This window comes from Cavia porcellus, unplaced genomic scaffold (genome assembly GCF_034190915.1).
Source record: "Cavia porcellus strain 051 isolate PalLab524CR breed Dunkin Hartley unplaced genomic scaffold, mCavPor4.1 scaffold_10, whole genome shotgun sequence".
Classification (NCBI taxonomy): domain Eukaryota; kingdom Metazoa; phylum Chordata; class Mammalia; order Rodentia; family Caviidae; genus Cavia; species Cavia porcellus.
In genome coordinates, this window is record NW_026947493.1 from 44,939,770 (window position 1) to 44,953,488 (window position 13,719).

At 32.8% G+C, this 13,719-nt stretch overlaps 1 protein-coding gene across 1 annotated transcript in view; it reads left to right on the forward strand.

Annotated features, from left to right (window-relative positions):
- CUNH8orf34 (chromosome unknown C8orf34 homolog) overlaps positions 1 to 13,719 on the forward strand; it is a 403,828-nt gene that overhangs the window by 123,952 nt on the left and 266,157 nt on the right. The window contains 1 exon segment of the mRNA XM_063257427.1: positions 1,709 to 1,875. Coding sequence (XP_063113497.1) covers positions 1,709 to 1,875 — 167 coding nt within the window.

Here is a 13,719-nt window from a genome sequence, read left to right on the forward strand (position 1 = left end):
GTGTGTAATCTACTAGCAGGTGATTTCTTACTGTTATGTTATTTTGTTTTGTTTTGTTTTGTTTTTGTAGTTCTGTATTGCGTGTACCCTTACGCCGCTTTGGTTTGTTTTGTGTTTTTCTCTTTTTCCTCTTAAATAAATAAATAAATAAATAAATAAAAAGAAAAGCTTGTTGCATGAACATGATATTGGAATGGAGATGACAGAAGATAAAATCTTTAAAAGCAGGGCCAGATGCATGAAATTTATCCATTCTGAACAACAAAGATGAAATAAAATGAAAAACACATATCAGCCTCAGAGTTCTATGACAGAATAACAAAAGATCTGATATGCCTATAACTGAGTCCCAAAGAGAGGAAAAGTGATTGGGTTGAACAAGAACCAGAAGGAATAACACTTGAAAAGTTCTCTAATAATAAATTTACACCTTGCGAGGTGTAAATCAATAGAATCAAGAATTGCAGAAAGTTCCAAATAGAATACACCCAAAGGATTTCTTATAAAGTATATCATAGGTAAACTTACGGAAGCCAGTACTGAAGAAGAAGCCTTGAAAACAGCCAGAGATGTGTAGAGATATATCATCTTTAAGACAATATCAATTTGAATAACCTTGGACTTCTCATACAAAATGCATAAGCCAGAAGAAAGTGTCAAAAGAACTATCGGCCACAAATTCTAAAGCTAGTGAACTGAAGAGGTAATTAAGACATTTTTAAACGAAAGAAAAGTGAAAGAATGGGCTACTGTTTGCTTCAAACAGAAAGGAAATGACCAAATCTTGGAACATCAAGAAAAAATAAAACAGAAATAGGAGTATATCCAGTGGATTACTTTACTTTGTGATTCCTAAAAACGGTATTTGATTATTGCAACAAATATTACAATGCCACCTGATACACAAAATAATAATATTTGAAAGTAGGAAAGGAGAACTGTAGTTGTACAAGCCTAAAATCACAACACTAATGAAGCTTAGGCAGAAAGATAGATCGTTTGAGCTATGGGGTACATACAGAGTTTAAGGCTAGACTGGACAACAAGGCAGGACCTGTCTAACAAAAACTAAGTTTTTAAAGGTAAAGAAAGTGAAAGTAAGGTGTCTAGCTTTTACTCAAAGTAATTTTGTTACTTCTATGATTAAAACTATGATACATCTCACATGCATAACACAAAATCAGTTACTAAAAAGACTTTACAAAAAGATATACTTAAAACCACTATAATTGTTGCCCAACAGTTCAGTGATGGAAAGGATAGTCTTTTTTCAAATAGCTCTGGGCCAATTAAATGCACATATGAGAAAAAATCAAATTGGTTTGTAAAAATTTTTTAGTTTACTGTGGTAAAATACACACCCCATTACTTGTGTTTTGCTTGATATGAATTTACTTAGTAAACTAGAGACTAATAATATGGACTTCCTAGCTTCTCCTTAAAACAGGCAGGAAATCTTTTAACACTGAATGTTAATTTCTGATGGACAATAATTGGTTTACATGGATTCCTCTTTTAAGTGAGATCAAGAGTTTCATCTCCACTGAAATTTTTGGTGAGGGGTCAAAGAATGTCTTAGACTCAGTATTTCCATAGTCCTTGAGGACACCTTAAATAATATATCCATAAGTTTGCATAACAAAATGGAATGAAAATTGCAGATTTTCTTTAATCCCCTCAGATAATTGACATTTAAATATTTCTTCAGTTTAAAGATGGAGCCCAAAACTAAAGGATTAAAACAGCAGCAGCAGCAGCATAAGAAACTTCTGGCCGCAATGCTTTCTCAAGATTCCTTTGAGTCCCTCCACAGCCCAACCCCATCTGTGACAGAGGAAGATATTGATAATGAAGACGATGCAATGGAGTTGCTGGGTAACTTTAAAAATTAATAATTTCTCATTTTTTTCTTCTCTAGCATTGTAAAGTGTGCAGTGATTAAGAGATTTCTAAAATTTTTGAATAGTTTTGTCTTTGGGAAAAGAAGTCACAAAACACATACTTTATCTAAGACTTTCATGAAGTTGCATGTAAGAATTAAATCAAAGTAACTAAGCATGTGAAATATTTTCTAGACTGTATTTTGTGCTCTGTGAATGCAGCATTTTCCCTTCAGACAACTTATTTGAGCTTTACTGTGTGCAACTGTGGTAAAATTTCAAGTGTGTCCACTTTATTCTCCGGTTATAATTGCCTTGATCACACCTACTATCTATAAAATATACCCAAAGTATATTCTCCTGTCCGCATTTCAATGTTATTTTAAAGATGTTTTAGAAAAATAGAATAAAGTTAAGGAAAGCAGATAATAAATTAATACCTTATGTCTTTCATAAATGATAGGAAAGTTTGCAAAGGTTTATTTTTAAGTTCATTACTTTCATGAAAATTTTATTAATGTTGTATATATAGGATATCTTTTTATGTTTTTTATTGAAATGCATGTATGTTTTTACTTTAAGAGAAATCTCTTCATATGCATTTTTTTAAATTGAAATTCACTTTGGAAAATCATTTTTCCAAGAGAAGGAAATGAAATTTTATTTCAGGGAGAGTGATCCATATATAAAGTAATGTTTTTAATTCAGTGATATTTGTTATCTATTATATAGTAAAAATAAGTATCACTTATCCTATTATAAATAATTAACATGATCTTAATGCTTTTGTGGTAATATTCTATTGCATTTTAACTAAATAGAGAATGCATACAAGGATTTGAAAGCTTCATGCAAGTTTTACATGTAGAAAATGAAATTTCAGGAAAATGCAGCTATATAAATTCTTTTTCTAAATCACATTTATTGATTATGTAGCAATAATTTCATTATAATAAATCATATATGTCTTCATGCATAGATGCATAAAGATATTAGTCAGTGATAACAGGATCAAAGATGTATTCTGGGGTCTAGGGATTTAGCTCAGCGGCACAGTGACTGCCTGGCAAGTGCAAGGTCCTGAGTTTGATTCCTAGTACAAAAAAAAAAAAAAAAAAAAAAAAAAAGCATATGTGCTCTGATGGTATAAATAACTTCATTCATTCTAGTTAAGGAGACTATATCATGGAATTTTGCTATATGCTATTAGTCTTTTTCTTTTCCTTTTTTCTTTTTGTTTGTTTGTCTGTTTACTTATTTGAGCAGTTAAGTCTTATCTTTCCATCTCCACACCATTAATGTGGCACGTGTACCAGATGTGGCCATGGTACTCTCATTCAACTTCCATTCAATCAACATTTTCTAAGCACTTGTTACAAACCAGTACTGGACGTGATCTTGGGGACATAAATATAAAATAACAATGGTGTCTACATGAACTTGGCATTGTAGCTTTCAAGACAAAAATGTAAATATATCACTTCAGTGGTGTTCTCTAACTTTGTAAATTGGATTAAACACACAGTTGTATCTAGAGATTGGATTAAGCACACAGTTGTATCTAAAGGGCCCTAATGTAGAATTAGGAGGCAATGATCAGGGAATGTTTGTTAGAGAAGCGAATTTCTCCGTTAGTACTAAAGAATTAGTAGGCATGAGCTTAGCAGATGAAGTGTAATCAATATTCTGTAGGTTTGTTCAACCAAATGTGTGTCCTTCTGCAACTGTGCTCCAGGAGGGTGCCTGTACAGTGTTCCTCTGCTTTGCTCAGCAGCAGTAAAAAGGGTACGTAAGATCAAGCAATTTTTTAAGGAAACTTAGGAGTGCATTCAATGCTGGTCTTTCTAGATCTGAGCTGCTCTGTTCAAAGATTCTAATCTTGCAAGCTGAAGACCAGTGGATTTGATTTTAGAATCTACCTAATGATGAGCAATTAATAACTGATCTTCATTAATTCTTTTTTAATTTAGACATTTTAGTGTGTTCTGAGAACATTTAATAATGAAAAATACTGGAAGGCTTGGACTTTATGTAATCCCACATACCCCAGTATAAGTGACTCGTAGTATAATAAAATTGGTCTTTAAATTATGAAACTGTCCTGTAATATCATGAAATTATCTAAGTACACTGGATTATTGTCTAAAATAATGCCATGTACAATTTCCTCTTTCTGAAACTAATTTTGAAGAAACATGTGGTTGTGTCTATTTGATGACAATAGAAATGTTAATTTCTTAAAACAATGTGAAATCAAATTTAGTGTGTAGACTCGTTGTAGGATGCAATAGAGAAAATTGGTATTGGAAATATCTTTTTGAATCCACAGTGTGTTGTAGACTTAATCTACTGTAATATATGTATTTGTAAGGGTTTAACTTGTCATTGTTGTCTATACTAAGATGTAATTTGTTGAAAACTTTATTATGCATGGGAAACTATCTGTAAACATTGTAAAGTGATAAGTAAAAGGTATTATTAGCTAATATTAATATAAAAAGAAATTATTCAATAAAATTCACTGATTTAAAGAAAAACAATCTTATAGTTGAACTAGTAAATGTAAGTAAAACTATTGATCCTGGTTTTTTATTTTAAAAAATCTAACATTGTTAATATAAACTGATCAATAGTTATTCACTGTTGTGTAAATGTATATTTGTAGAATTCTGAATGTATTAGGCATGTAAAAATAATAAGAGTACAGAACCTAAAATCTCTTAAGAAGATATTTTCTATAAAATTATATTAAATACTACCTACAAATTCATAGCACAAGGTGAGTATGGTAATGTACACATCACTCTGGAGGCTGAGGCAGGAAGACTGTTTCAAGTTAGAGGCATCAAGCTTGTATATTAAAAAAAAAAAAAAGCAGTTTTAAGCACCTCTGGCATTTTCTCTAATTACAGCACATATTGCATGTCTGCCCAATCGCACATATTGCATGTCTGCCCAATCACCTCAACCTATGCAATACCCAGCCACAAATGTAAGACATGCTCACGCATTTTAATAGTTCTACTGGAAAGTAATGACTGTAATAAATAAAAGTCTTTATAGTGGAACTGCAATATTAAAAATGTTAAATCAATAATGTTCAAAATCATATAAATTATAATGTAGATAAGAAATTTATTAAATCTCATGTGTTTAACTCTGTTACTGTCACAGGAAATCTGGGGATCTTCATTATTTAAAATATATTTCAGCTTGTAAATATGAGCCCACTTTCATTACATTATATTCATTTATTATGCTTATTGAAATTCAAATTTTAATTGTGTTTATTTACTCTCTATATGATCTTTACTCATTTTAAAAGTCATCAAAATTATATGCAAGAAACAACTGGTTTGCTTATATATTATAGTGTGGAATATTACTTTTAAAATCTTAAGGTTTTCTCAGAATTGATGTTGAGACAAATACCTAAAAATTACATTTCAGAGGTTCTAAAAGGATAAAATCATTCTCTATCAAATTTAGAACTAAAATTATATTGGCAGAAAAAAAGATGATTTCAAATAGATTTTGTTTAAAGTGAATAATCAAGAACAATTATAGCTTTTTTTGCATGGAGTTATTGAGTTTCTAAACCTCACTATCTTACCAAATTTGATAAAATAAAAGCTTCATTTATTAGACAGAATCATCACATTAAGGCACTCTCTTTTCAAATTCCTTTGTGTTATAACCAACCTTTTATAAAGTAAATATTCATTCTCCATTACATTTTAAGTTGTAGCTTTCTTAAAAAAGAAAATGCCCATAATGGAAAATTACAAACATGAAATGCATCTAGTGAAAGATGGATGCTATCTCTCAGTCATGTTAAACTAGCCAAGCTCTTTCAAAGTATCTTCTGCAAACAGTACAAGTTCTGACTAATGCAGTTCATGTCTATTATCCTTTTCAATGTATTTTATAGGAATCCTTGAAATATGAAACCTTTAGTGTTTAGAAAAGCTACATAACTTATAAAGTAAAAATAACTCTAGCATAGACTTAGAAAATGGCTTCTTTGTTGCTTTATTTTGTCATATTAAAGCTTTACTTGGAATTTCTATTTTGCTTTTGTTAAATGTGACTCATGGCCCCTTCACCACCTTTTTGCATGTGGTTTGTTTTGTGTGTGGGATTATATTCATTTTTTATTTTTTTATTCTTTTTTGTTTCATTTTAGCAAAATATGAGAACATTGACAAATGATAGTTTATTTGTAGATACCACCTTTTAAAATCCTGCATGCCACACAAATACGTGTATCATCCTACGTAGTTTACCTCCTTGCTGTTCGATAAGAACGTTGCCCTTGTTCCTTGTAAACATTTTTCAATGGTACAAGTAAATCATTATAGTAGAATAGGGATAATAGTTTATAAATAAAACATAAATCACAGATCAATTTCCCTTTTCAATTGTGTATCAGGTGAAAACTACAATTTCACAGGTAACTGTTTCCAGTATGAAAGGTTGCTTAGCATATCTTTATCACTGAATAAATTGCAAATTGTTTGAAACGTATCAATGATAGAAGTTAATGTATTTTTCCTCATAGTTATACTATAGCTTTTTACTGAACATTTCACAGAAAGAATGAGGCGCAGCGTAATGTGAAATATGTGACAGATGATCAAAACACTGGGCTCAATTCTAAGACCAAGAGTAGCCTCACACTATGTCTTGCTAGGTTTGTCACCTGAGCTAAGGAAAATTAAGTGTAAAATGCTAGTGACAACATATGACTTTCTTACTACACAGAGATGATATGGATATAAAAATAGGATATTCTCTGGAACCAGTATTTTTTGGTCAGGAATATTGGAAAAGAGACACTAGATTTTATGTTCAACCTTTTTTTCCAAACTCATATTCTATGGCCCACATACATTTTGTAAAGTTATAGACAAAGAAAAAGGTTTTCTTTTTTTTTATTTTTTATTTTAAAGAGGTGTAAAACTAAATGTAACAAAACAGAACAAAGCATGTCAAAAGAAAATAATGTAAGTGACACAAATTTCAAAGCAAGACACCAGGAGATCTACAGTGGCTACCATAATGTTTCTTGTTTTCTTCTAAATAGTTGTCCATATCTTCACACACAATGAATTTGTACAAAACAAAATAGTATAAAATTGATCAAAACAGAGTAATGGAGGCATTGAGGCCTTCAAAACCAGACAATAAATAAATCAAAACTGGCTGCCATAATGTCTCTTGTTCTCTTCAGAATAGCTGTCCATACCTTCATATATGTTGAAGTTAAACAGTACAAAACTGACTAAAACCACTCTGAAAAAAAAAAAAAAAAAAAAAAGCATTATTGGATTTCACAGCATGACAATACGGAATCAGCAATGGATACCATAATGTCTCTTTTTCTTCAAAGTAGCTGTTCATTTCATCAGGCCTAATATAATCAGTTCTAATAAACTGTTTAAGAGAAATTCTATGCATATAAAAATCTCTATACATATACCTATCCTTTCTGTATTAGAGGGAAAAACAAAACAAAATAAAACAGATTACTGGAAAAACAAGAGACAAAAAAGCCAAATAAATAACAATAGCAAAACATTACCAAAACAGTAATGATATAGGCCTTCAAAACAAGGTAGTAGAAACAGAGCTAAGGTTGTTATTTTACATACTGATCTTCAAGAGTTCCTTAGATCACCAGACACAAACACGCAGAATTGTTCCAATCCTATGAATGTTAATTGTTTTGTTCCAAGAACCTATAGAATTTGTAGCACAATCATTTTAGCTATCCTAAGTGTGTTTATAAACATTTAGATGTTTTTCTTTTCCCTTCCTTTTTTTTCTTCCTCTTCTCTGAAGTATTATTTTTCCTTTTTTGAGCAGATTCTTATCCCTTCACTATATTTATTGAGGATTTTGTATCTCATGTAGTCCTACCATTTCTTACACTAGGGAGACAATATGGTATTTACACCTGTGAGTTTGACTTATTTCACTTCTGAGTATGGTCTCAAGTTGCATCCATTTACCTATAAATATCTCAATGTGATCATTCTTTATAGCTGAGTAGTACTCCATTGTATAACAATACCACATCTTTTTAATCCATTCCTCAGTTGATGGGCATTTAGGTTGTTTCCAAGATGTGGCTATTCCAAATTGTGCTGCTATAAACGTAAGTGCACATATATCACTGTGAAATGTTGTTTTCAGTTCTTCTGGGAATATGCCTAGAAGTGGAATAGCTGGGTCAAATGGGACTTCCAAGCCACCTTTTTGGGGAACCTCCACACTGACCTCTACAGTGGCTGTACCAGTCTGCACTCCCACCGACAGTGCAAAAGAGTTCCATTTTCGCCCACAGCCTCTCCAGCATTTGTTAGTGGTAGCTTTCTTTATCCTGGCCATTTTTTCCTGGAGTAAGATGGAATCTCAATGTGGCTTTAACTTGCATTTCTCTAATGACCAATGATGGTGAATATCTTTTCACATATTCATTTGCCATTTGTATTTCTTTATCTGAGAACTGTGTAATCATCTCAGATGCTTATTTTTGGATTGAGTCTTTGAATTTTGGGGGTCTGATTTTTTTCAAATTTTTTGTAAGTCCTTTGTCTGAGGGACAGTTGACTAAGATGTTTTCAAAATTCATGGGTTTTCTTTTTACTCTGTTGGAGATTTCTTTCAACATGCAAAAACTTTTTAATTAAATGTGATTCAAGTTATTGATTCTGGGAAGTAATTCCCATGCGGTTTGATTTTTGTTCATTAATTCTCTATCTACCCCTATGTCTTCAAGATTTCTACCTACTTTATCTTTTAGCAGATATAGTGTTTCTGTTTTAATATTTAGATCTTTGATCCATTTAGATTTTAGTTTAGTACATGGGGATAGGCATGGGTCTAGTGTTACTTTTCGGCATGTGGAAAGCCAGTTTTTTCAGCACCTTTTATTAAGAGATTGTCGTTCCTGTAGTGAACATGTTTGGCCCCTTTATCAAAGATAATGTGGCTGAGTGTGTTTGTAGTATTCTAATCTATTCCATTGATCTTCAGGTCTGTTTTTATTCCAGTGATTTTATTATAGTAGCTTTGTAGCATAGCTTCAAATCAGGATTGTGATGCTTATTGCCTTGCCTTTGATCCTTAGGATTGCCTTTGCTATTCTAGGTATTTTCTGGTTCCAGATGAATTTCAGGAGTGATTTTTCTAGATCTGTGAGGTATGCTAGTGGTATTTTGATTGGGATTGCATTAAATCTATATACCAATTTTGGAGAATGGCCATTTTCACAATATTTGTTCCATGAACAAGGAATGTCTTTCCATTTTCTAAGATTATCTTCAATTTTTTTAGGGTATTATAATTCTCTTTTTTTAAAATTTTATTTAAAAGGAAAAAGAGAAAAAATAAACAAAGCAAAGTGGTGTAAAGGTACAAGTAATACAGACTACAAAAAAAAAAAACAGTAAGAAATCACCAGTTAATAGATTACACATTATCATCTTAGAGATAGTTGCTCAAGTCACAGTATCGAAGCATACAAAGTGGACATCCAAACAGTGAAACTGCTAACAGTTGTGTTCAATGATCCAACCAAAAACATTAATGTGGTCATCTATTTAACACCCCTAAACACACTTGCAGTTGTATCCTTTAGAGCACTTTTTTTCCCTTTCTTTTTTACAACAAAATTTACACATTTTGGGTTTTATTAACTCCTTAGTTCTTATTACGTTTTTTTTTTTTTTTTTTCGGAAGAGAATAAAGTCAAATTTGGTAAAACAAAGCTGTCAGTCAAAACCAATGATAGACATAGCACATGATGTAAAAGCAGAGTACAAGGTTATCAACAATGGTTACCATAATGCCTCTTGCTTCCTTAAAAAGAATTGTCTATCTCATTAGGTATTATAAAGTTGAACTAAACAGTAGAGAATAAGACCAATAAAACCTAAACCTTGTAAACATTACAGGACTTCCAAAGGAGATAATAGTCAAACCAGAATGGGCATCTTAGTGAATCTTATTGCCTTCTAAGTAATGGCCTATAGGGTATTATAATTTTCCTTGAATAGATCTTTGACTTCTTTTGTGAGATTGATTGCTAAGTATTTCATTTTTTGGATGCTATTGTGAAGGGTGAGGCTTCTCATATATCTCTTTCAGTGAGTTTGTTCTTAGTCTATAGGAATGCTATTGATTTTTGAGTGTTGACGTTGTATCCAGCTACATTACTGAGTTTATTATACCTAGGAGTCTTTCAATGGAGTTTTGGGCATTTTTCTATGTAGAGTATCAGGTCATCTGCAAATAATGATGATTTAACTTCTTCTTTTATTTCTCTTTCTTTTCTAATTCCTCTGGCTAGTATTTCCAGCACTATAGAATAGTAATGGTGATAATGGACATCCTTGTCTTGTTCCTGATTTTAGAGTAAAGGCTTTCAGTTTTTGACTGTTTAATATGATTCTGGACATTGGTTTGTCATAGATGGCTTTTATCATTTTGAGGTAAAGACCCTATATTCCAATTTTCTGTAAGGTTCTTACCATGAATAAGTGTTGGACCTTATCAAAAGTGTTTTCTGCATCTATAGAAATGATCATGTAATTCTTATTTTTGGCTCTGTTGTTATGGTGGATTACATTTGTTGATATGGATATGTTCATCCCTGCATTCCTGGGATGAATCACACTTGGTCATGGTGCATAATCTTCTTAATGAGTTGCTGAATTCTGTTTGCCAATATTTTATTGAGAACTTTTGCATCTATCTTGATCAGGGACATTGGCCTGTAGTTCTCTTTTTTGGCTGGGTCTTTCTCTGGTTTTGGTATTAGGGTAATACTTGCTTCCAGGAATGAGTTAGGGAGAATTGCTTCCCTTTCAATGTCACTCAAGAGTTGAGTATTGTCGGCATTAAGTCTTCTTTGAATTTCTTGTAGAATTCCAGTGAATCCCTCTCGACCTGGTTGTTGATAAGATTTTAAATTATATTTTCAATTTCATTAATTGAAATTGGGTTATTCAGCAGTTTTACATCTTCTTGACCCAGCTTGGTATTTCATATGTTTCTATGAATCTGTCCATTTCTTCTGTGGTTATCAAGCCTATGAGAGTAGACGTTTTTGAAATAGGTATTGATGATATTCTGTATTTCCACTGAGTCTGTAGTGATTTCACCTTTTTCATTCCTTATTGCATGAATTTGAATTTTTTTTCTTTTCTTTTTAAAATAAGGTTGGCTAGGGGCTTGTCAACATTTTTTATTATTTCAAAGAACCAACTCTTTGATTCATTAATTCTTTGTATTGTTTTGTTAGTCTCTATTGCATTGATTTCTGCTTTGATCTTTTATAATTTCCTCTCTTCTTTTGGCTTTGGCTTGAATGGCCTTCTTCTTCTAGAGGTTTGAGATGTAGCATCAGGTTGTTTGTGTTCATTCTGTTTTCCTAATGTAAGATTTCACCACAATATATTTTCCTCTGAGGACTGCTTTCATTGCATCCCACAGGTTGCAGTAAGTTGTATTTGTTCTTTCCTTTGCTTGTACATATTGTTTAATTTCCTCTGTGACTCACTGGTTGTTCGGGAGTGTATTATTCAATTTCCATGTGTTTGTGGGGTTTCTGCAGTTTCTTTTGTGATTAGTTTCTAGTTTCTTGGTGCTATGATCCAATAACATGCATGGGATAATTTCAATTCTTTTGCCTTTACTTAAGCATGTTCTGTATGGTCTATCTTAGAGAATGTCCCATGTGCTGCTGAGGAGAATGTATATACTGATGTTGCTGGGTGGAGCACTCTGTACTCATCCACCAAGTCCATTTGTTCACAGGTGTGATTCAGTTCTGTTATTTCTTTGCTGATTTTCTATCTAGTTGGTATCTCTCTTTGTGTCAATGGAGTGTTAAGGTCTCCCATTATAATTGTATTATTGCTTATTTGATTTTTCATTTCTGTTACTATTTGTTTTGTATAGCTCGGCGCTTCCAAATTTGCTGCATATAAATTTGTTTGTTATCTCTTCCTCTTGATGTTATCCCCTAATGAGTGTATAGTGACCTTCTTTGTCTCTTTTGATCATTCTTAGTTTGCAGTTTGCATTGTCTACAAATAAAATAGCTACCCCTGCTTTTTTGGGGAGTTCCTGTTGCATGAAGTATTGTTTTCCATCCTTTGACTTTCAGTCCATGACCTTCCTTTTCAGTTAGGTGGGTTTCTTTTATACAGCATATGTTTGGATGTTTTTCCTTTATCCATTCTGCCAATCTGTTTCTTTTAATTGGTGAGTTGAGGCTATTTTCATTAATGGTTATAACTGATATATGTATTGGTTTATTTTTGACATGTTTTCTTTCTGCTGTTTACTCTTTACCTTTCCTGTTTAATTATTTGCCTTTCTTAGAGGTTTCTTTCCTATGTCTCTCTAGAATGTCTTTCAGTATTCTGTGCGGGGTTGGTTTGGTGGTCATGAGGTTCTTCAGCTGTTCTTTTTCATGGAAGTATCTTATTTCTCCATCAATTTTGAAAGATAGTTTTTCAGGGTACATCAATCTGGATTGGAAGTTATTTTCCTTTCGGATCTGAAATACTTCACTCCTTGCGCTTCTTGACTTTATTGTTTGTGCTGAGAAGTCTGCTGTGATTCTGATAGGTTTTCCTTTTCAGGGATTTGTCTTTTCTCTGACAGCTTTTAATACTCTGTTCTTATGTTGGATTTCTGGGATGGTGATTATTATATGTCTGGGTGTAGTTTTATTTTGGTTATGGCTATTTGGAGTTCTATATGCTTCACTGATTCTGATGTCAGTTTCCAATCTCATGTTTGGGAAATTTTCAGCTATTACTTCTCTAAATATCCTCTTGACATCCTTTATGTTGTCCCCTTCTTTTTCATTTATCTGTATCAATATTATGTTGGTTTTTTTTTTTTTTTGCATCATCTTGCAGCTGTTGAATTGTTATTTCCTGATTCCTTTTAAAAGATCTCTCCTTTCCTATTCACTAGCTGCAGTCTTGTCTTAGAGGTCCGAAAGTCTATCTTCACTTTCATTGACGCGATTTTACCAACTTTCAAGGGAATTTTTGATTTACTATATATCCCTTTGAATCTGTATCTTGCAATTTGTTTGTTTCTTATATTATTCATTCAAGGTATTTTTGCATTGTCCTTCTATTTTTTTTTTTTATTGGTACCGGGGATCGAACTCACGACCGCCTGCTTGCAAGGTGCTTATGCCACTGAGCTAAATCCCCAGCCCATGTCCTTCTAATTTTTAACTATGTGTTCTTTAGATGTGCTCAGCATTTCTTTCATTACATTTATCAGTTCTTCTTTTACCTGGGAGATTATTTCTGATCTGAGTTATTTTGTAACTTCCTGGAGTTGTTTCTTTACTTCAGTTACTATCATTTCAGGAGTTTCAGCTTTATGGCTCATGTTTTCTTCTATGTCCATGTCTCCTAGGCTTGCTTGAGATAGGCTGGAGGTTTTAGATTACATTTTGCTCTTATGTTTTATCATTTTCCTCTATCCCCTCAAGGAAGCCGAAGGCAAGGTCTCAGTTGTTTCTTGGGTTGAGAATATCTATCCCTACTGCAGGAAATTTCCCCAGTTGAGTGGAGGTTCTCAGATAGGCCTTACCAAGTGGCTCCCAGCCACTTGCAGTTGCCAGGTAGGGCTTACTAGTTTCAGAGTCAAGTATCAAACCTTCCCTGTGAGAAGGAAATTGCTGCACATACTTTTGGCTTAAAAGGCAGAACACAGGCAGCTGGGGGCTGCTTGGGAGTCCCTGGCTGGGTCCCAGATAGGCCTGCAGACACCTTTCGGTTTATCCTGTGGTGATGTA